Below are 24,555 nucleotides of genomic sequence, written 5' to 3'. Positions count from 1 at the left end.
CAAATTATTCATTTACGTGATCTATAGCTTGGATAATTTTAAGATCAAACTCCATCGTAGATATTCAAGGAACAAGGCTATCATCATATCCTTGAGATCTGGGCAATGTAAAATCATCTTATAGTTGATGTGACATCTCGGTAAACTGAAACATTCTAGGTTATATCGCCCTGATGACGGAGGCAGTATGACCTCTGAAACGTTGGTTAACATCGACCATACTACACAGCGCAACAACCCAGAAGACAGAAATCTTCGTACTCATCGCTCTGATGATGAAGGCAGTATGACCTCTGAAACGTTGGTTAACGTCGACCAGACTACACATCGCAACAACACAGAAGACAGAAATCTGCATACTCATCGCCCTGATGACGGAGGCAGTATGACCTCTGAAACGTTGGTAAACATCGACCAGACTACACAGCGCAACAACCCAGAAGACAGAAATCTTCACTCTCATCGCCCTGATGACGGAGGCAGTATGATCTCTGAAACGTTGGTAAACATCGACCAGACTACACAGCGCAACAACCCAGAAGACAGAAATCTTCATACTCATCGCCCTGATGACGGAGGCAGTATGACCTCTGAAACGTTGGTAAACATCGACCAGACTACACAGCGCAACAACCCAGAAGACAGAAATCTTCATACTCATCGCCCTGATGACGGAGGCAGTATGAACTCTGAAACGTTGGTAAACATCGACCAGACTACACAGCGCAACAACCCAGAAGACAGAAATCTTCATACTCATCGCCCTGATGATGGAGGCAGTATGACCTCTGAAACGTTGGTTAACATCGACCAGACTACACAGCGCAACAACCCAGAAGACAGAAATCTTGATACTCACCGCTGTGAAAACCTCAAATCTTACAAGAAAGACTTGGCTATCCACTTTGTCAACAGAAATTTAAATTTAAAACATAAAAATAAATTTGTTTAAACATTTGTGAAATTGAAATCATGGAAAATTAAATTCTAAATTGTGACGTGTAACTCATAGGTAGATATTTTGCATGAAGCAGGGTGATCAACTTTTTAAGCTGTCAGTCCACGTCGAAAGATAAAACGTGTTACTACGACCAGAGCATTCGAATATGAACATTACAATAAAAACAAAGGATCTGTAGTATGAGCCACTACGGCCACACAGCCACAGACTACATACCTAGGATCTCTGTGGAGGAACGCTTCTTGTCGCATGCTGCAGTGGGGACGGACCGTCTGTTCGCCAGGACATGATCCCTGCCACCTCTGGGTCCGAAATCACGCCACCTCACTACGGCGTCCACCTGCTGTTCCTGCTGCTCCAAGACTGGTGCTGATGCCACCTGCAGCATGTCCATGTTGCTGGCACAGCTGTTACTCCTACTTTTCTTTACACTGTAATTGATTTCCATCTTCTCCTTCTTACGAGGAACAACCAGATCATCATCTTGCTCTTTTTCGTTTGAAATCTGTTCTTCTTTGTTGAATTTTTCTATGGACTTTTCCATCTCTTCCCATTCTTCAACTGCCCGATTAGAATCTCCCATGTTCAAGATGTTGGCATCACCGGAACAGGGCTCCAGAGAGTTGAGACAGCTCATAACGTCTTCACACTTGTTCCTGACGCTCCCTTCTTCAGTAGTGTTTTTGCAGAGCAGATCCTCCTTTGCGCTAGAAAGGAAAGCGTCTGACATCTTGCTACAGTTAATCTGTTGTGAATCAATAAGGGGTGTGTCTATATTATTGCATGTCAGAGCAATGGCTGCCATGTTGGTCACTAACACTTTACTGTCACTTTCCAGCTCTTCTGCGCTGACATTTTTTGAATCTGCGGTCACGATATTTTCACTCTCCGGTAAACGCACATTTAAATCTTTCTCGTCGTCCACAGCAGCAACTGATTCACTACCATCCACGCAATAACAATCTAACTCTGCATCTACTGGAATATTAAACTTTGGTTTATCATAGAAATCTTTCTGGAAATTCTCTACACTATCTAGATGATTCACGCTATCAATCTTGGACTCAGTTTCATTGTCAGAATCATCAATGTCTTCTTCTCCATTATTGTTATTGTTGCAATTCTTGTTGCCCGTGTCACGCTCCTCCTCGGTATCATCTGTGTCAGAGGGGTGAAGCTCGCAAGCCAAATACTGGAAGCCAGGATAGTTGGGATTTACAATACCACGGCCTCCCAATGCAGCGAGAAGACCTCGGCACCTGCCATCGTCTGACAAGGAGTCGGAGTCGCTGACTTCCTCATGGCTGAAGCACCTGTACTCGTCTCCTTGTGGAGACGCATCCAGCGAACTCGAGCTCTGCTGCCCGTCTAGCCACAGAGAGAAAAGAGACTGTAAGCATTACTTGCGGTGATATCGCAAGAAGGAGAACATCACTGAACAGGCTAAATTAATTAATCTGTCATAACTTAGCATTATTTCAAGACTATCTACATATCTACCTACACCTTCAATATTTCAAAACGCCTTTTCAACAAACTTCACTGTTTTCGCAATTCAATTTCCTCATTAAACAGTTTATTTAGGAATCCACTGCGTTCTTTAGGTGCATCTGGACATTCTCCTTGGTTCACTTACTGTGCACAAACATTTTAGGTACATTTCCGAATATGAAGTTGAGCCTAGCAATTGCGAGAAATGCATAAAATTTTGTATTGTGTAACAAGAGTTTTTCTAGAAGTGTTCTTTATGCTGTGCCATGTGCACTGCTTTTTCTACTCTTGGTCTAAGTTTAGATGCTTCGTTACCAAACTAAAATAAATATGACACAATATAAAGTGCACAGGACATGCCATACATAACAGGGATTAATCATCAGATAAACAGAGAGAGAGAGAGAGAGAGAGAGAGAGAGAGAGAGAGAGAGAGACCCGTCCGTCCTGCACTGGGACCTACAATTCGGCCGGCAATGGTTCTTCCTGTTCATCCGACTAAAAGTCCAGTGCTTAAGCAGCGTGCATGGATGGGGCGAGAGGTGTACAACGGGAATTGGTTGGAAAGCCTGAGGGGAAGAGACCGCTGGGGAGACCTAGACGTAGATGGGAGAATAATCTCAGGTGGGATCTATGGGAGATAGGAGTTGAACGAGACTGGATTTTGTAAGATTTGAGGTTTTCACAGCGGTGATTATGAAGATTTCTGTCTTCTGGGTTGTTGCGCTCTGTATGATGATATGTGATATTAATCGCCCTGATGACGGAGGCAGTATGACCTCTGAAACGTTGGTAAACATCTACCAGACTACACAGCGCAACAACCCAGAAGACAGAAATCTTCAGACTAGATTTTGTTGGCCCAGGACAGGGTCCAGTGGACGGCATTGGTGAGTTCGGTGATGAACCTTCGAGTTCTGTAAGCCATCTAGTTGGTTAGTCCCGTATTTTCCTACACAACGCTCCAAAATAACTAATAATGTACCCGGGGCTTACCATCTTCAAGGCCCTGCCTGTCGCAAGCAACGTTGGGTTGGTTTACTCTCGCAAATACAGGGCGGCACGGAGTGGCTTACTACAGCCCCGTTCAGGGCTGAGAATTGTCTCGTAAGACGGGAATTTCTGACTGTTTAGAGACACTGGGTAGGCAGCCTGAGGGATCGCGTAATCGCTGCTTTGGATTATTCCGCCCTGGAGAAGCTGGTTGACACCAGCGAGGGACAGTACCTTCATCAATAAGTGGCTAAACAATGTCCTGAATGGAAGAACATTGCTGACCGCAGGGCCATCTGCAAGAGCTACTGAAGTGAATGAACTCCCTAGCAATAAAATATGGCGTTTGCAGCGTCAGCAAGTCGTCTGATGAAAGAACAATGACTGAAAGAAAAATCCCTATAAGCTTTGCATTTCAGGGGTTGTACCTTCGAAATCGCCTAGGCTGTCATCTGGAGAGGACTCTGATAGGAACTCTGAAGAACTGTTGTAGGTGGAGCGATGTTGCTGGAAAGAAGCCGTGATGTTGTTGTTGAAGTTGCTGCCGCCGTTTGCAAGATGTTGCTGAAGTTCTTTCCCGGGAGTTGTACAGGCAGTTGTGTTCGGCGATGCCACGTAACTGTTGGCCCATTGTGTGCTGTGCAACACAAACACTTTCATTAGATTATCCAAGACGCTATCAGAAAGTTTTCGTCAAGGAGGAAGTTATGTGTACAGAAGCGCCTTCATCTGTCTTACTCGAAAGTGCATGGAGAGGAAACTGAATGTAAACTTTAAACAACTGTAAAGACAAATGTACATGTGTGCAGTTTCATTCAAATGATAATCCACATTATAACAAATTGTTTGATTCATTCACATTACAGACATCAAATTATGTGTTAATGCATCACATTTTTACGCGAGACATTATTTACGGTTAGATATTACAGTAGAAGTTACAAGACCACTACTGATATGACAATATTGATAATTAGCGCGATTACTTATAGACCAGAAATGTACCAGTCAAGAATGACAGATGATCTACGGTAGTTCAATAAAACACATTTTGTAAGACTTGAGGTTCTCACAGCGGTGAGTATGAAGATTTCTGTCTTCTGGGTTATTGCGCTGTGTAGTCTGGTCGATGTTAACCAACGTTTCAGAGGTCATACATCGCCCTGATGACGGAGGCAGTATGACCTCTGAAACGTTGGTTAACATCGACCAGACTACACAGCGCAATAACCCAGAAGACAGAAATCTTCAAAACACATTTTGTTGACAAGTATAATGAAGCAGCTTATAAAAATTAAAATTATTATACAACTTTATGAACAAAATTGAAATTGTGGGTATGTATGTGTGCATTTGTGTAGTCGCTTATAACTCGAGAATGGAAATACGAATTTGCCCTAACTTGACATACGTATGTTTTGATACCAGAAACGGATACCAGAAACGGATTTCAGAAACGTCACACCTATAAAAAAATCTTTTGGATACGAGTCTCGGTGTGGGTGGATTTACGTAGCTCGGAAACTAAGAACTACAGAAAAAACAGCACGAGTGTTATATTCCTCACCCGTGTAATCCTGTTTGTTTGGATCTTAATAATAACTGGTAAAAAGCACACATTATGGAGTTGAGCTCTCATTATACTTGCACAATTTTTCCAGCATTCCATTAATTTATCCCTCCTACGTCCACATATTGGATTGTGCTATCATAAACACGATATTATAAATTTCAAGCTACTTTGTGTTAGTTGAAAAAGGAATGCTGATGGAACTACGGGTGAAAAGGAAATTTAAGTTGTGCAAATACCGGAAAACAACATTTTAGCAACGAATCATTTTTCAGAAAGGGACATCCGCGCTTTCACTTTCATAATGCAGGATAGGAATGTCACAACACGCCTTTTATTTCATTACGTCGCAAATATAAACATGTATATGATACAGTTGCAGACAACAGATCGACCTGCCATGTATTGCAAACGCGGCTTAAGAATTTGGACCTAATCCCAAACTAATGACGTCACGCGATATCACAGGTTTTTGATGTGCTGAAAAAAAAACAGGGAACAATAGTGCACGAAAGCAATTTAAGACGTTTAGAGAGGTACTGAGGTTTAAAATGGCTTAAAGAATCTATATTGCATCCTAGAGTACACATCTTCACACTCATTGGCAAAGCCTGGGCGATCTAGAACATAACACTTCTGTTTATCTGGATTTTTCCGAACTCCGTAAAACAACTACTCGCTGAGGATGCAATTTAAGCGATTGCTGACTATGGACGGAGGAAGGGGAACCTCCGAGGGTCGAATGACCATCCAGCCAACAGCGACGTGTTCTGCGAATCGTGAAATTGTTTCTTACTTCTGAGACGGATGGGGGGGGGGGGGGGGAGATGCGTGTAAAACAAAACCCACTGACGTTCTCTGAACCAAACAGATTTTAATGATTAAATTCAATCCAATTCAATTCATTTCAATTTAAATACAGCTGTTGGGTACTTCACGGAGCTCTTACAAAAGCGGACGTGTTTCTACTCTCTAACAACAATTAATTGAGAGATCATGTCATGGGACCAACGTTCTCAATATTTTGCCAACAAACAAAAAAATCGAGGTCAATTAAGTGGAAAATATGAAATGAATAATAAAGATGGCTGTCTTCTGGGATGTTACGCCGTGTAGTCTGGTAGAAGTTGACCGACGTTTCAGAGGTCCTTGTTGCCTCCATCATCGACCATCGATCAGTCCTACCGACTGCCGAAGAAATCGTTTTGAAACCTCGCATAAGGAGGCGACATAGGTTCTCCAAAACTGTAGACCCACACGGAAAGCAAGGGAAAGAGTACTAGAAATTGGCTGGCAAAGATAAGTAAATTTTCTCTCCTTGCTGAAGACTACATTAGAATTTACTGGAGGCGTATCCTGAAACTTTGCGTAATTTTCTATTACCTAATTCTATGAAGGAGAATCTGAACAAGCAGCTAATAGCGTCGGTCACTAAGATGACTAATGAATAACAAATTAGAAATTTGATGTGAAGCTTTCACGGCGGCTTTCATTAATAAAGTCTTCTCGGGCTATCAGCCGTGTTAGTTGGTGGTCAATCGCGAACTACGCGCTACGACCCACACAGTCAACAGCCTTGAAAATGAGGACAGAGGTGGTCCTCGAAACGTCGGCGATTGATCACCAACTAACACGGCTGATAGCCCGAGAAGACTTTATTAAATTGGAAATTATCTGGAAAGAAGTTTCCGTGGTAAAACTGAGGAAAATCTCAAAATAATCTGTCTTCGGGTCGAGATTTTAACGTGCCACCTCCCGAAACAGGAGTACTGAACACTCACAAGACACGTGCCTTCGGTCACTAGACCCTATCCAAAACCAAATTACTCTCAGTCCACACCCTTCCATATTATAAGGCGTTCTTCACGCTCAGCGCCGAAGACGAAATTTATTTGCTGGCTTAAGAATACTTCGAAGCTGGAAGTTACAGGCCGATCATTTCTTATAATTACAATACTTGGTATCCGTCCAGGACTTATGAATACTCCGTCTTTCAAGTGACATTAAACGAGAAAATGTAAGGCCCAATACTCTATTTTTACATGGGCGTTCCTATTGAAGGGAACAGCCCGAGTAGGCGTTAAGGGGAAGACAGCGACTCGTTAACATAATTAATTCGTTCAATTCACTAGCCCACAGCGAGATCTTTATAATAGGACAAACGAGTTATTTACCTTCATTACCGCAGTAATAAGATCTCCATGGGAGGACAAATGATGAGATGACGAGCTACGTACCTGCAGTGGATTATGCCGGAGTCCGGCAGCGTGTCCCTTGTGGAGGGCTGATTCCGGTTCTGGTCTCGCTGGCCCACGTTATGACTATGGAGAAAAGTCAAGTAAGTAACTCTGCTTTAATAGAATAAATTATTCTCGGGCTATCAGTCGTGTAAGGTGGCTTAATGAAGTAAATGTCAATGTTTCGAGAACCATCTTCGTCCTCGTCCTCACGGTACTGTAGTTGTAGGAGATCCCGTCCGTGCTCAGTGTTTACCTGACCCAGTTTCGTGTTACTGGCAACACGTTAGCCAAAAATATTAATATCGTCCAGAACGAAGTAGGATTTCATGGGCACACATTATGAGTTCAAAAATGGTACCCCCAAAAAAAATTATCTGCAAAAGTAAGTCTTTGCGTTTACTTATTACAGTGTACCAAAATTTCTTCCGACTCAGAAAAGGGGCCGGTGGCGGACTTTTGTGGACATGGCAATGAACGTTTTGTTTCCATAAGTGATGGGAATTTCTTGAAAAGGTGAGTGTACTATTAACTTTTCAAGAAGGGCTCTGCTCCATGGAGTTGGTTTGTTCAATAAAATGAAGTGGAGAACATTAACTTGCGTTGGCTGATTACAAAATCTAGAAATCCCAGTTTAAATACTAGCTGTTGGACAAATTTAATCTGGGTTGGTTCTCGTCAGATGACCAATTCAGTATTCACAAGGTCCGATTCAATGCCCATTCACTTCACTTGATATACGAGGTGCGATCTGAAAGTTTCAAGACTGTGTCAATAGAGGGCGAACCGGATGTAGTACGAGCTTCTGCCGCTAGGGGGTGCGGCCTACATTCATAGTGAATCAGTGTGCCAGCCGGCATCATCGAATTAGCTTTTGTTTCTTAGTTACGGGCGTTTTGGTAGTGCATTACACCGACCCTCCTGCGATTTCGGAATGGCGTGTGCATCAAATTTTGCCAAAGACTCGCCAAAACGGCTACGGAAACCTATGAAATGCTAAAGCAAGCATTTGGGGAGTCCGCAATGGGTCGTGCACAAACTTTTGTGTGGCATTCACGTTTTAAAAATGGCCGGCCGAACCTCTGTCGATGATGACGAGCGTTCTGGACGACCATCTTCGAGCACAACGCCCGAAAATGTTACGAAGATTCGGCAGGCCATTCACGAAGATCGACGTCGTACCATCAACGACTTGTGCGACATTGTTGGGATAGGCTATGGGACCTGTCAGCTGATTCTAAAGGACGGAAGCGGCCGGCAAAGTGGCGCAACCACAACTGGCTGCTGCATCATGACAACGCGCCAGCGCACACCGCCCTCAAAGTTCGGCAGTTTTTGGCCTCAAACACCATGGCCGTCATCCCGCACCCTCCTTATTCGCCGGATTTAGCTCCGTGTGACTTCTTCCTCTTCCCAAAGATGAAAATTCAGCTAAAGGGAAGGAGATTTGAGACGATAGAAGAGATTCAGGCAGAATCGCTTGACAGGCTGACAAAGAAAGATTTCCAGGGATGCTTCCAGGCTTGGCAGCGGCGCTGGGATCGTTGTGTTCACTCCCAGGGGAACTACTTCGAGGGTGATGGATGAATTTAATGCCTGAGATAAGTGTACGGTTTTTTTTTTTTTTTTTTTAATAGGCGCAGTCTTGAAACTTTCCGATCGCACCTCGTAGGCACTTGAGTAAATCCCGAGACGCCGTGTAGGCTACACTAAAGAGACCTCAGATATAACTGATCAGGAACTCACAGACTTCCAGGGAATTAATGTCCTAACCGTGCTGGTGATAAAATGAGTTCTGTATGTGTAATGCCATGTGTAGGGTTCGTTTAATGTTTCGGCTTATTTTGAAAATTTACCAACATTTAGGTGGTTATGAAGAAGGTATTTTTCTCTATCAACTATATAGAAAAACACGTTCCACGCGTAATGATTTACAACACAATGTTTTCTTTTAGAAACTGGAAACAGGAAACAGTTTCGTAATTTTCCCATTGGCCGTATGCATATTTCCAGGGACTTCGCCCTCGCATTTTTTCCTGCTTATTGTACTTTCCTTTTCTTGGAAAAGAATGACTACCCTCGGGCTAGACTTCCTGCGTATTTTCCGATTGATTTTTACTTTCCGAATGCAAAGCGCGTAGCATCAGCCTGGTTGGTACTCACGTGTGCAACAGGGATCCCGGGATGTCCACGGAACCGTCGGCCCCCTTCAAGCGCATTTCTCCTTCCTGCAAGAAAACACACGGCGTTAACACACCTCAACTGACTCCATGTGTCAGGACATGTATTTCTTCAACGGCGACCTGTAATTTTGCATCACGTGTATTAACGTTTGTTTTATCGACGAGCGTCCGATGGGTACGTTAAATACATGGCAGAACGTAGGTCTAATTGAAAAAACTTAAAGCTTTATCGAACAGAAACTTCAAGCAAACGAAGTTACATTAAACTCTTGAAACACACTACGGCACACGATATGACACCGCAGTGGGGTAAGATGTAATTCTGTTTGCAAAGAACACCACCATACTGTCAGAATGTCCTACGCATGAGGCCGACCGTGGCGGTCCTTGTTGAAATGGAAACAACTACTGCATACTGATATAATTTTAAACATATAACAGGGGCGTATTTATTTAACCCAAGACCTAATACATTCTAGGGGTACATGCGATATACAATGTATCATAGAGTAGGTGTGCAATTACAATTTAATTTTCTTCAAAGCTACCCTAAAGTGACCCAGAAGACGCAAGTGCGTCAGTGGCACTGATAAGTGGTGGTACCACGCCGATCAATGCACACACGATCTATTAATTTATAAAATAAAATTTAGATTCCGTTGTCGGCAGGTAATAACTTAGCTATTCACTGTTGAAACCTTGTCCCACAATAAAAATTATTATAAAATTTTAAAAATCCAGTCTCAATAAAAATACTTTCTTCGTTGGTCCAATATTGAATCCTGATAAAGTGCAGGATTTCTGGGGCACATTGTGGTAGTTTCGGTCGCAAAGAACTTGAAGTTGAATTTCGAGAATCGTCGATTTCTTCCCCTATGATTTATAGATTTAGATTTAGAAAGACACTGAGACAAAATCAAAAACCATGCTCCCATAACCTGAACCTCAATCAGGGACGCACTAAAGAGAATAAATACACTGAACCGCACAGCGTAGAGTTCAAGCGGGCAAGGTCGCTCAGGCTATGACGCACATATGCGTCAAGCGGCAGCGAATGCGCAAGACAAGAAAATTACCCCATTCTATAGAATCAGATGGGGCGAAAAGCCTCTTGTTTTCGTGTATATCCCTTACGTGAACGGTAATTCTGAAAAGTTCGAGCGTATAGGGAACCGCTACAACATTAAGACAATCTTCAAAAGATGACGCACTTTTAGGAATTTACTTATGAGAACAAGACCGGAAACAGACGGCCCATTGTGTCTCCAGCATTTCCTGCAAATGTGGGAGAAGTTACGTGGATGAAACACGCAGACCGACGGCGTGCGTGTCTATAAGCATCAACGCAAACTGAGAGGAGGTCTGCTAAAAAATCAAAACTGGGCCATAGAGTAAGTTGGGACGAAGCTAAGATTTTGGAAGTTGAAAATAATAGCTGATACATATAACACAAGGAAGCGGCCCACATGGCGTGTCTAACAAATCCCATCAGCCAGCCTAATTTGGAAAAGAGGTACATCGTTTATCGAAGTGAAAACAATTTCCTCAGCGGCGGGCGACTAAAAATCAGATTTCGTGGTCATCAAAATTGAGGATTTTGTATAAAAACGTATAAATCACAATCGTCGGAAACAGAACACTAAAATAATCAGCAGAAAGCTTGCTACCATAGTCCAGACATCGTATTATGAGAATTTCTGAATACACTCAATATACAGTGTAATAATTTATGTCGGAAAGGAGTCCAGTTCTCTGCTCATTAAAATTTCATTAGCGTGGAGCAGAGTAGCCTCTTCCAGAAACATTGATCCAAGTTTAGGTTAAGTTTTATCCGTTGCATTCTATGTAAGCTACCACTGCGTTTCTATGTACTTCAGCAAAGGTGTTGTTTATTCGTTAACTTTACGTCAAATTGGACATCATAGGATGTTTACGAATGACCAAATTTGAAGGGAATCGAACGAAGTGATGTTATATAAAGTAATTCCGGGAGAGATGCCGCACTTTTTGCAACATTTGTTCTAACTCAATCCGAAAATGGTCAAAACGGCTGAAAATTCAGAGATATTATATTTAAGATCTCTATTATACTAATCCGTAAACAAAATATCTAAAGCAAATTAATTCTCAGAGATACAGGGCGATAAAAAAGTTGTCTTTGCAGCATCTCTCCCGGACATGCCGGGAGAGATGCCGCTCTTTGAAAACATCCTTGAATTCAAAGAGAAACATATGTAAATGAAAACTGATGAACTTCATTCAAACTAATGAATTAATGTGAACATTAACATGGAGAAAATATGTGAATACCAATAAAAATTGAAAAGTTAATGAATATCAAATGAATGTTCAATTATCAAGTAAATTAAAAGAGAAATGTTCCAGAGGTTGCTTGGAGTCTATGTGTAAACTAGTGAATTTAGAGTCTAAGCGTTAGTCAATGAAATTTGTACGGAGAGCAGAACTCATGCAGCCAGTTTCTGCAACAGTTTTCCCAGTACTCACAGCACTTGTTGGTGTTACAGTTTTCAGGGGTCTCTTGATTAGAACTTTTTTTTCAAGTTTTTCAACCTTGTAGACCTGAAGTTCTCGGACTGTTCACCTTTGTCTCTTTCCTCTGCTCTTTGACTTCATATCCTCTTTGCTTCTTTCGCCTTTCCTCTGTTGGCTGCTTCAGTGAGGACAGAAGCCAGTTGCCTCCTTGCAGTTGAGTTTTTTCTAGGTATTTTCAACACTGGACTAATCTTCCTCAATAAGATAAGATAATGCAATAGAACAGGCATTTTTGAGTACTCTATAATGTATGTGTATGATTTTTTCAATCAGATGTGGTATTTTTTTAAGTGCGGCGTCTCTCCTTATCTTCAGGGAGAGACGCCGCGCCCTCCCACTTGCCTTACCCAATGACCAACATGGCGGCCACGTCGTGCGAAGTCAAGACCAGCAACGCTGGAAACCTCTGATGTATCGTGATTTCATAGTTACTTCGACTTGAACTAATAGACACATCTTATGAACAATAGAAATAACTTTGAGGATAAAATTAACAAACTCACCGCATAAAATCAGTTATGACTCTCGCAAAACAGCACCGATTTTCAATGCGTCCACTCACAACATTTCTCTTGGCTCACTGAACAAGGACATAGACTGACATCGGCCTAGGATTAATGGAACCCACCGAACTAAAAAATGCGGCGTCTCTCCCGCCGCGGCATCTCTCCCGGATTTACCTTATTGGAATTGTCAATGAGGAAGTGAAAAAACAACAAAAATTTCAGGTAACGTAGAGGTCGGAATTCGAACACAGTATACTCTGTGTATCAGATGCGCTGCTATTCTTAGCAAAGACCAATGGAAATGAAGAATACTGTAATATCAGGCCACATATTTCTGTTTACTCCAAGTAAAGCTGATTTTCCTCATAAAGGGATTCAAATTGATACCAATGTTTGGATTAGTTTTATATTTCATTCTATGTAAAATAAAATAAATAATCGTCTGTAAATAAAATAAAGCATGTAAGATTTGAGGTTTTCACAGCGGTGAGTATGAAGATTTCTTGTCTTCTGGGTTGTTGGGCCGTGTAGTCTGGTAGATGTTTACCAACGTTTCGGAGGTCATACTGCGATGATTCATCGCCCTGATGACGGAGGCAGAATGACCTCCGAAACGTTGGTAAACATCTACCATAATACATGGCGCAACAACACAGAAGACAGAAATCTTCAAAATAAAGCATGTCTGTAAGAGCAGTAGTAGTAGAAGTTAGTAAACACAAGTTCACATAATTTCAAATCTTTATCTCCAACAGAATGTTATTGATTGAAATCGCATTCCAAAACGCGTCTCGTAACGATCACTTATTTTGCTATCCTACGGGAACGGATCAGCCATACAAAACCGATCGTCCCACAGGCATACTGATGGTTGTCAGGCGTAAGGTCCCTGGAGACCGTCTGGCATCAGTATTCCTTCTACTACTGTCACCATTAAAAAGCTTTCAGGGGAAACCCGGAACAATTATGGTGTAAATAACCAGCCCTATCATCACCAGAACTAACAATTTCCGTTAATATGAAGAACTGTATACATTCCAGAACCGTTCATATCTACTGCTATTCTCTAATCAAACAGTTATGTAGCTTTAAAGATTGCATTCTGGCGTGCGTCACGGCTAATAAAATACCACAACAAAATCATTTACTTTCAAAGGTTGAGTAGACCGTTTTTATGTATTAGATTTGCATATAGAAAGCAGCTATTCGCAACAAACCCTCGCCAACAGCAATATTTGGATTTATGTACCCGCAGTTTTAAATTGAACTGCTAATCCCAAATTTTCAATAACCAACAGTTGCATGTCTTCTGGCCTTGGCGAGACACAATCACATAGGCATGTACATGCCTATGTGATTATTAAGCGAAGTCATTTAGATCAATATTAACTGAATAAGAAGTATACTTTGTAGTCTCAACTGAGACGGAAATTGTTACAGAATATTCATGTTAAGGCTTTTATATATTTCTGCTTTCTAATCCTGTAAAGTCTGCACGCATTTCGAACATACTTATCGTTTTAGAAAATTTAGGCTGCAACATTTTTACTACTTATTTTGTATTGAAATATGCACGGATTTCAATTATGCAAGTCCGTAATGGAAGTTTACATATTTGAGGGCATTTTAACACTGTACTGAAGAAATATAAAGTACATTCAGCCAGCACTATATCAGACTGAATGAGTAAACACATGTACAGAAACAATTAATTAAGTCTTGAGAGCGGCCGTATGAAACGTCTAAACATCAACTGAATTCTGAATCTTAATCCGGTCTAATAGACTGACAGATGAAAATCTACAAACTGCCCACTTACCATGTTGTGTACCACAGATACAGAGCAGTAGTATGCGGTTAATGTCCACCCCACACTGCATTGTCCCACTTCACACCGAACCGAGCAACTACTGGCACTCACTGAGAAGAACTGAACTGCTAGCAGGTCGTAATGAACCCCCGCCAACCTTGTGCTACTATACTTGCCTGGAACGTCGCGACGCCAGGGCAGCGTCTCTTTCCAGCAGTTGGTATCACTGAGCCAGCCGTCCCAGGAAATGCTCGTAGGATCGACATACGCATCAATAAGACAGAATAAGTACGCTCGTACGTTCCGTTTTTTCTGCACAAAGTGCGTTCAATGAAAACGAGCCTAATGGGGGAGTTTTTCCCCGAACGTTTCATCTTAGAAAACATTCGACGGGCATCGATTAAATTTGGCACTGGAGTTTTACACTGGAAATTCAGAAAAACTACCCTTGGTTCATAAGTGCAAATAAAATCCCTACAGTAACTTAAACCCAGATCGAACATTATCTATTTTCTCAAAATGGCTTATAGTTCGAAATATATGTGTATGTCACAAAATATAATCAATTTAATATTTACATTTTGTATTTATCAACGATAAATACACATAAAAGCCAGTGACGCATATAAAGTCCGTAAGTCGTAGCACATACAGTTAATTTACCGATCTGTAAATAACAGTGCAAAGAGGATCAACTTAATAATTACCAAATACCTGTTATTTTTCATAATTACAGTAAGATCTTTGCACAAAAATTGATAAATGTTTACCTAAGCTTCCATAAAAACAGCTCAAATGTTCATCACCGCTAATAACAAAATAATGTTATTCTGCTACCATTCACCCCATCTCTTCATTACAATTTATTCTTGTTTTAATAAACAAACCTAATGGTTTATGTCATGACCTTAATATCTTGGTAAGCCCTTATCGGTAATAATTTAGCTCGAACGTAATGCGCACGAATATAATTAATCCCTTCCGTTCAGACACAAATAAAATAGATTCAGAACATGTAACTTCCCCGAAGAGATTCATTATCGTTTAAAAATTTCGTAATAATTAAGACAGCTACTTTGCAATACAACAAATGAAAAATCTGCGAGAAATGTCAAAGCCATTCGGCCATGTGTTTTGAAAACCAGTGCTGCTCTTTGTGTCACAAAGGTCACACTTCGAAGGCAGTGGAGACGAGTAAAAAATGACGAACACAAGATTAAGAGCAGAGATGACCTAATTTCTCTTCCCACAAGAAGTTTATGTTCGGCAATTATGAAGGACACAGTTGCGACTGCGTTGTTGTTAGATGCCTGCTAGTCAAATGAAATGTCTCACTCCCACAAATTCGTCATGGTTATTTTCTAGCTGTACACTATCTCGAATTACTGGTACCACAGAAACAGATTTCTTGTACATTGCTTCAGTTCTAATTCTGTCACATATTCGTACTTGCCTTCTCTAAAGACAACCAGCTGAATTATTCCCAGAGATAAACAGTGGCAAAAGACGTCCACACACCTGAATACAGAGAGGAATGTGCTGTTTTCAAAACTGCTACACTGTAACAGTGGTAGTATGACAACCCGGTGGTAGTGCCTGAGGAATGTATAGACAGCGTAGTTACTTTTTCTAAACATAAGCGTGCTCAGAATCATATACCGAATAGAGAATTTAGAGAAATATACTATAAATTTCCTTCCATTCGAGATCATTAATTTCAATATATAGAACACGGGTTTGAGGATGAAGAAGGCCTCTCTGGGCGAGGAGAAAGCAGGCAGGTGTAAGGCGATAACACAGGCGTACACAGACCAACGGAACATTCACTAATCCTTCAAAACTAATGGTAACTCTCCGTCACCTGCTTTAATATTCAACCGCTTTGCGTTTTCCCAGAGTGTATTCACGGTTTTCGTATGATTTTCAAAATAACAGCGATTATTTCAATAAACGGAATAAATTGATCTTTGTAAAGGGGAAGAGTTATGTTTTGTGTAAGGTAGAAAAACGAAATTAATTAAGCAAACTTCAGCTTCAATGGACGAACTGATGTGTGATAACGAAATAAGTAAACCTCAGTGTGTGCATGTGGCGACGTACTGTCCAATGATGCGATGAAACTATCGAAACGTAAACATTTAAACAGAAAACACAGGGACTACTCAACAAGCGTAAAGAATATTTAGAGAGTAAATGAAATGAGTTTAAATTTCAATAGAAATTAATTCGAAGTGGTACAATTACTAGCGAAACTGCACTAAAAGCTTTGTATAAAATCACATTGCAGAAGAATAGATAACGCTATGCAGGAAAAACATTTGTTTTAAACTGTTGGAAGAATCAGCAATTAAATTAAATTACGTACCGTCTTCAAACAACACAAGCAAATCACATCATCCAGTTACTGTAAGTTGATTAACACACAGATATAACAAATTCGGAGATTCTTTTGGCGTACGTGCCTTACGAAAATGCCTATTATGTAGGCATTTTTTTAAGCCTTTGATAATTACCATGCCGAACATGGTTTAGACTGGCAATGTCGCATTGGTACATGCACAAACGCAGCAGCAATGATAGGAATTTATTTACAGTGGTGCGGTGGCAAGGATCAAAGAGTTTGCTTCATACTGCAAAGCAACTCATTACATTATTCACCACGAAATACTAACGACGAAAAACGTGTTATATGAACTCAACGGTGTTCTCAACGAAGTGGCCGAAATCTCAACTTTTGCGAGAGTTAGTGCCTTAAATTAGTGCTTATTTATTTTAACTGCGAATAAGTTGGGCCCCTCTCATCAGCAGCTTCTAGAACTTACTGAAGTACGTTGACTCTCGCGGAAAAGTGATGTCGCGAGTGAATGAACTCTTCCCGGAGAGAAGAAAATCCGACTGAGCAAAATTATTTGATGATAATGACTGGGTTGCTAAACTGGCGTATTTTAGTTATTTATTCACTTATAGTTTATTTAACGAAGCTTTTTAGTAGCTCAGACTATACAGCGTCAAATGAGTGGATGATAGTGAATGATGAATTGGAAAGGATGTGTAAAAAGTGGCCGTGGCCTAATTCAAGGTTCTATCCCGGAATTTTCCTGGACAGACTGAGGAAAAACACGAAAAACCTTAGTAAGGATAGCCGATTAACCAACTAAATCCTGCCTACACAATGTGCTACTGGAACTGAAGCTTTTACATTCCCATTGTGTAACATCACGGCCTTCAAGCTGAGTTTTGACGAATCTATAAATAGTCGCCATTCTTTTTGATCATAAGTGACTCCTATTTCTTTCATAAAGCCATCAATGTTATTACAATAGCATGTGCTTAAACGTCAAAACTCACACTTAAAGTGAGGTTATGGGAGACTGCCAGTGTAACCAATCTGGAAAAAAAATATCCCTATGGAATCAAGAAATTTACTCATTTGGTAGACATTAAGACAAAATAATACAGAAATGGTGCGTGATGGAAAATTTTCAAGGCCATATTTGAATTTTGCGCAAAACGTACAATATGAAACATATTTCATCCATGTTACCGAAACATTGGTGACCAGTGTTATCTTCGTAATTTACATAATACGGAGTTGAAGCAATTTCGCCAATTTCAAAACATCTAAGATTTATTTTCATCTCATTTCCGTATAATTTTTCACGTCCGCTGTAGTCGTCCTAAGCAAAAAATTGTAGTTAACTGATTATTAATTTATGCTGTACTGGATAGCATATTCTAGTCATATATATCCTGATTGGTTGCGTAATTGCAAAGAATCAACCTTTTATAATTCTTGTAGATTGAGAGATAAAAATACAGGTATATTTAATGTAGGGTCTTCAACTGTAGTATGCATAAATATAAGGTAAAATATGTTACTAGCGCATTTATTAGAAAGTAAGAACACGCGGCAGAGAGAAATTACTATGTTTGATAAACAACTAAACTATTTCATATTAATTTCATTCGTCAAGATGTAAACTTCGAAGACGACGCATGAACACTAATGTCTCAGTATGCTGTGCTGCGGGTTGTTTAAATCTGCAAAATCCTCAGAAATTAGAAAGAGCTGCCTCCTGGCTCGTCAATAGTGGAAATCAACTTTCGAACCAAAATTGTTATTTACACAGCAACTGTAACCACTTTTCAAAGATAGGCATTACCTCACAACACAATTCACCATCCAAGGCTATAGTTTCTTATTCCTTAGTGATAAATCTCGGATGATGAACCGTGTCAAATCCGGAGACCCTAACTGTCTTCATCCTCATGATATCCAGTTCTTCGAAACGATGGACTTCTGCTAAGCATCAAATCTTTATGTGTATTCCTCATTTGAAGAGTATTGATTTTTGTCAATAGCGGGAAACATTCAAACATGTTACTGGGAAGTCTGAACTGCCACACACAAAAAGGTCTTGTACGGATACCCATCCGATTACCGTACTCGATCAATGTCGCTTAACTTCATTGTTCTCACAAAAATGCGTTACCTCTCGACTGCTTGGATGCAACTGCATAAATTTTTAAGAGATAATTGCCACTGTGGCGTGACCTTTGTAACAAGCCAGCATAATGGAACAGCTACACAGATCCACTTCCCATCCCCCGTCAACAGTAATGGAAACGAATGTTGCCAATAACAGTTAAAACAAGCTTTATCCTAGAAACAGGGGAGCCATCGGTGTACCATCATGTTACTGCCACCAAGTGTTGTTGAATTCGAAAAAATTCTGGTTAACGGTTACTGCGAGGACATATATCTCCCTTTGTATTTCTTCTTCGTACGGTTCTAATTTTGTTTTTATAATTTCTAATGTTTCTATTATTGGGATATCTGTGCATAAATTATAAATGTTGAGAGTTATCATTCTATACGTGGGTTGGGCAATCATATTTTTGATACTTTCTCCGCATTGTGTGGAATTATTTACGTTATATTGGTACAGCAGATCTAAATAATTGTCTCAAATCTTCCTACAAGAAATTGAAGAGAAAGTTTACCCAAACATAATCAAACAACGACATATAAAATATATCGCTAGATACGTAGATGACATTACAATTATTTTTGACGAATCTTTCTCCACAGCCAGACACATCCTAGATGACCACAATAACGTGCATAAAAAGTTAAAATAAACTTGGAAATAGAAAATAATAATAAAATTAACTTTTTAGACCTCACCATCCATAGACACACAAAAATTCCAATTGGGCATCTACAGGAAACTCACATAAAACATCTAACCATCCTAATTCTCACAAACAAGCTGCATTCAATTTCCTTGTAAACATATTGCACAAAATACCAATTTCCAAAGAAAAGTTTGATAAAGACACTAAGATTATCCAAGAAATAGGATAAAATAACGGTTACAACTCCAGAGATATCATAAGATCCTATCACCTAATTAAAACACCTAAATCCCCCATCAATATACCCCAACCTACAACAAATAGTAAAATATGGTCCAGTTTCACATTCTTTGGAAATAGCATTAAAACACTCACCAAAATATTCAAAAACACGATTGTCAAAGTATCATACAAAGTCAATAACACCATAAAATTCCGATGCAATTCAAAAAACAAGATACATACAATAAAAGTGGTGTATATCAGTTAAAACGCGGTAGCTGCGAGCAGGTCTATATTGGCCAAAACGGTACGGAATTTAAACTTTACTTTACTTAATCTTTATCCACTTTTTACCAGCAGGTGTCGAGGTTTTTACTTATTCATTTGATCTATTTGGACATTGGTAGGACTCCTTGGATGAGTGATCAGCCCATCGCAAGGCATGTACCTGTACAAACCCAGAAAGACGCGGACAAACATCCATGCCTTGAGTGGGAATTAAACCCACGGTCCCAGCGGTTCATGCCTCAGACCGCGTGGCCACTGCGACCGGCAGGGAATTTAAAACCAGATTTAAATAACAGGTCCACGACATTAGATTCAACTTAACAAAGTCAAAATACCCCCAAAACATCCTCGAACACGGACATGAATACGGCCCAATGGAAGATATCACGTACGTGTTACGAATAGCCTCGAAAGGTAAAATGCTTAACATTTTAGAAAAAATCCATATATATATATATATATAAAACTAGCAAAAACCAGAATATCATAAACGAACGAACGCCCATGACTCCAATGTGTTATTTGACCTAGCAATAAACAGAAAAAAGTAAGTTGGCCAACCTGATTTCAGAGTTAATATATACCCTACACATTTTTAAAACTGACAGTAACGCCCACGCATCGTTGACAACGCAACCACGGCTCACCGTGGGGTGTTAAATAAATATGGTTTTGTAAAGTACTTACCTTTTATGCTCCGTTAAAAACCACAAAGCTTTTGATTTGTACTATAAGAATTAACACTTTTTTGCCACTAATGATGACCTCTTGAGGTTGAAAAGGTTTGGCATTAGTGCGGTTCAAAGCTTAAAGAGTCTTGTTTGTATGCATGTATTATATCCCAATACACTACACGGTATGAATGGTTTTAAGAAAAAGTAACATTAAAGTGACCTTAACATTTCAACAGCCTCTAGTCGTAATACTCCTGGGCTTACATCGGCGTCACCTTGTCATGAATATGACCTAGCCTAACACAACCTACGCAAAATTTACACAACCTAACTAAACCTTAATTAATCCATCATAACATACTTAGGATACTTAGGCGACATGTTCTTTAGGGCCTTGAGTATCTGCGGTTCCAAATTTCTTTGGCTTTGATCCATAGACAGTTGGTAGGACTCCTTGGACGAGGGATCGGCCCGTCGCAAGGCCTCTACCTGTACACAGGACAGCACATCACAGTAAACGCGGATAAACATCCATACCTTGAGTGGGATTCGAACCCACGGTCCCAGTGACCAAGCGGCACAAGGCCAACACCTCAGACCGTGGTCCACAATGACGGCCCGCCATAACATACCCTAACACAATATAAGCCTGACAAAACATAACACAACGTAACATAACCCAACCGACACTAACCTAACCTAACCTAAACAAATCGAACCTAACCTACCCCACCCTAACCGAACCTAACCCAATCTAACATAACCTAACGTAATGAAACCTTAGCTAACAACCTAACCTAACCTAACCCAACTCATAAAAACCCTTGAACATACATAGTCGTGGCCTTCACAATACATTGACCTTCCCTTGAACTTAGTATATCATAAATATGGACAACCAGAAACCTACAATTGGGCAGAAATAAGCGTTTTAAAAATTATCTTTGAATGACCTTGAAATATTAAAATGCGTCCAGCCCGCAAAGCATTGGGCACATTCTGTAGTGACTTCGTCGTGACTTTGACCTATCCTTCACCTCAAGTTGCCATAAATATGGTCACCCACATTCATACAGTTCAGCAGAAACAAGCGTTTGAAAAAATTACCTTTGGATGACCTTGAAATATTCAAAGGCCTCTAGCCCGCAAACCATTGGGCCGATATTGTCGTGACATCGACATGACCTTTACCTGTCCGTCACCTCAAGTTGTCATGAATATGGACACCCTCATTTATACAGTTCTGCAAAAACAAGAGTTTGACAAACATACATTTGAATGACTTTGAAATATTCAAGAGCCTCTAGCCCGCAAACTATTTGGCCGATATCGTCGTGACCTTGACATTGCCTTGACATATTCGGCACCTCAATTTGTCATTAATATGGTCAACCACATTAATACGGTACGGCAGAAAAGAGCGTTAAAATAAATTACATTTCAATGACCTTGAAATATTAAAAGGCCTCTATCCCGCAAACCATTGGGCCGATATCGTCGTGACCTTAACATAACCTTAACATATCCGAAACCTCTATTTGTCATTAATATGGTCAACCACATTGATACAGTACGGCAGAAAAAAGCGTTTAAAATTACCTTTAAATGGCCTTTAAATATTTAAAGGCGTCTAGCCCGCAAACCATTTGGCCGATATTGTTGTGACCTTGACATGGCTTTGACCTATCCGTCACTTCATGTTGTCATGAATATGGTCACCCACATTCATACAGTTCAGCAGAAACAAGCGTTTGAAAAATTATCTTTAATGACCTTGAAATATTCAAATGGCTCCAGCCCGCAAACCATTGGGTCGATACCGACGTGACCTCGACATGACCTTGCCCTATCCTTCACCTCAATTTGTCATGAATATGGTCAACCACACTCATACAGCTCACCAGATACAATATCTTCAAAAAATTATCTTGGAATAACCTTGAAATTCAAAGGCATCTAGCCACCAAACTATTGGACCGATATTGTCGTGACCTTCACATGACCCTGACCTATTCGTCACCTCCAGTTGTCAAGAGTATGGTCAACTAAATTCATACAGTTCGGCAGTAACAATGGTTTGAAAAAAATACCTTTGAATTACCTTGAAATTTTCAAAGGAATCTATTGCAAAAACCTTTGGGTTTAAATTGTCCTGACCAAAACTTGACTTAGACAATAACGTGACCTCAAATTGGCATGATTTTTGGTAACTACGATACCATCAGTTCATCAGATATTAGCGTGAAATGCATTGAAAGCGAAGAGACTGAAAATATTACAGCACTAACAAAACTGAGCCATGTCTAACCTAAACAAACCTAACCTACCCTAACCAAACCAAAACTAACAAACAACCCAACATACCTAAACCTAACCCAAACAATCCCGATCCAATCTAACCTAACCTAACCTAACCGGACAAACCCCAACCTAACGTACCCTATACTAAAATTACATCAAGATCTGGCAAAGGTCGTGCATTTATAGTGTATTGAAAAGTTTGCTCGTCAGCAACAATAACTTGTCTAACTGCAATTATAATCAACTATATGTATGTAGAGCTAATTTCTCTATTCAACATGTGAATTCACGCAACCAAACGCAACGCAGTCTAAAAACCAATACTAAGAACTGGCACCTAGTTATGTTTCATAGTCTTGCAAATGTAGGGGCAAGTACAACCACGTAACCGTGGTCTACTGATGCTCACTGCAAGTCCAATATAGTACATCAGTCTATTTATTTCAAGTGTAAAACAGGGTTACAGCCTCTACATTGTACATACAGAAAAATGTGTGTAACAACCGGCATTTCGTCTGCTTCCTTTTACCATCTTTCCAGTTATTTACTGTTACTATAACAACACGTCTGGAAAAGAAGAACACAATGCAACCTTCCGCCTGCCTCAAATACTTTCGTAGTCATTCAGGTACAAAAAATAGCACAGTACCTTCTAGATGTTCGCAAACTCACCTCGTTTTATAAACATCTTCACTTCTGACACCAAAGTCCCGTGTGAGGGATCCGCCATTGTCAGTGGGTCAAAGGTCGAGATGCCGCACTCATGTGGGCGTGGCTACATGAGTGTATATATACACACACACACACAAAACAGAAGATTTCCACAAACAAAGAGTTGAATAACGATTGTTTGTACCGATTAGAAACTACATTTAACAAGGGAAAAAATCGTCAAATTACGTATACTTAATGAGAACCCGCCCTATCAGACTTGTTAGAGCCCTCTAGCTGAAGGTAAAACCACGACGTTCAGGAGACTCCCCCAAGCAACGTACCAGGCGCATGTAGTAGAAGCACTCTCGCCGGTCACTACCAGGCGTGACTCATCGATGACATATCGTAACTACGGTAATATAAAATTAGGTTCCCCCCTCAATCGAATAGACGCAACCCAAACGCTTCTTACCTCCCGTATGACATTAATGTATCTGTTCTCTTACGTCAAGCTTTTGTTATTGTTTTGAATTTTAACATATGGATTGTAAAGATCTCTTGACAGCTAATCAATTTTACTTCCGAGTTCTTCAATCGTGGGACTGAATTCGGACCTCGGTTTATTCTTAACATATCAGCATCTGTAATGACACTGTGTAGCACTGAGTAAATACTGGGACGTTTCGGAGGATTTTTGCCTCCTTTTTTGGATACTGTACCCATTAAACTACAGCGAATTTGTGCCGCCGTGAAAACATAAAATCATATTAAACTATGAAAATGCTCTTTGCTTATACATATTATAAAATATATAAATTCACCGAAAACTCAAAAAGAATGGAAAATTTGTTCTTACTGGCGTGGCCTTTAAGGGACTTGTGAGGCAGATATCACCCAGATAATAATCACACTTGAGTGAACGAAGTCGTGGAAGAACATATAAGAGTATTTACAACCCTGAGGACGAGGACGA

At 40.3% G+C, this 24,555-nt stretch overlaps 1 protein-coding gene across 9 annotated transcripts in view; it reads right to left on the bottom strand.

Annotated features, from left to right (window-relative positions):
- Nucleotides 1-24,555, bottom strand: part of Schip1 (Schwannomin interacting protein 1) — a 123,522-nt gene that overhangs the window by 20,404 nt on the left and 78,563 nt on the right. For 5 of the 9 annotated variants that reach the window (XM_022064421.2, XM_087347971.1, XM_087347972.1 and 2 more), the window contains 4 exons: nucleotides 9,416-9,480; nucleotides 7,253-7,336; nucleotides 3,874-4,082; nucleotides 1,178-2,329 (listed from right to left, as the gene is read on the bottom strand). In XM_022064421.2, coding sequence (XP_021920113.1) covers nucleotides 1,178-2,329; nucleotides 3,874-4,082; nucleotides 7,253-7,336; nucleotides 9,416-9,471 — 1,501 coding nt within the window. In that variant the 5' untranslated portion in view covers nucleotides 9,472-9,480. Of the gene's footprint in view, nucleotides 1-1,177; nucleotides 2,330-3,873; nucleotides 4,083-7,252; nucleotides 7,337-9,415; nucleotides 9,481-10,191; nucleotides 10,401-14,313; nucleotides 14,465-21,734; nucleotides 21,871-23,600; nucleotides 23,900-24,555 lie in introns of those variants that run through there. The other 4 variants (XM_087347976.1, XM_087347974.1, XM_087347970.1 and 1 more) reach the window with 4 other exon arrangements.

Source organism: Zootermopsis nevadensis, unplaced genomic scaffold (genome assembly GCF_977971745.1).
Source record: "Zootermopsis nevadensis isolate Lab colony 2312 unplaced genomic scaffold, Znev_1.0 Znev_ptg000012l, whole genome shotgun sequence".
Classification (NCBI taxonomy): domain Eukaryota; kingdom Metazoa; phylum Arthropoda; class Insecta; order Blattodea; family Termopsidae; genus Zootermopsis; species Zootermopsis nevadensis.
This window is presented reverse-complemented; position numbering and strand designations above follow the sequence as displayed.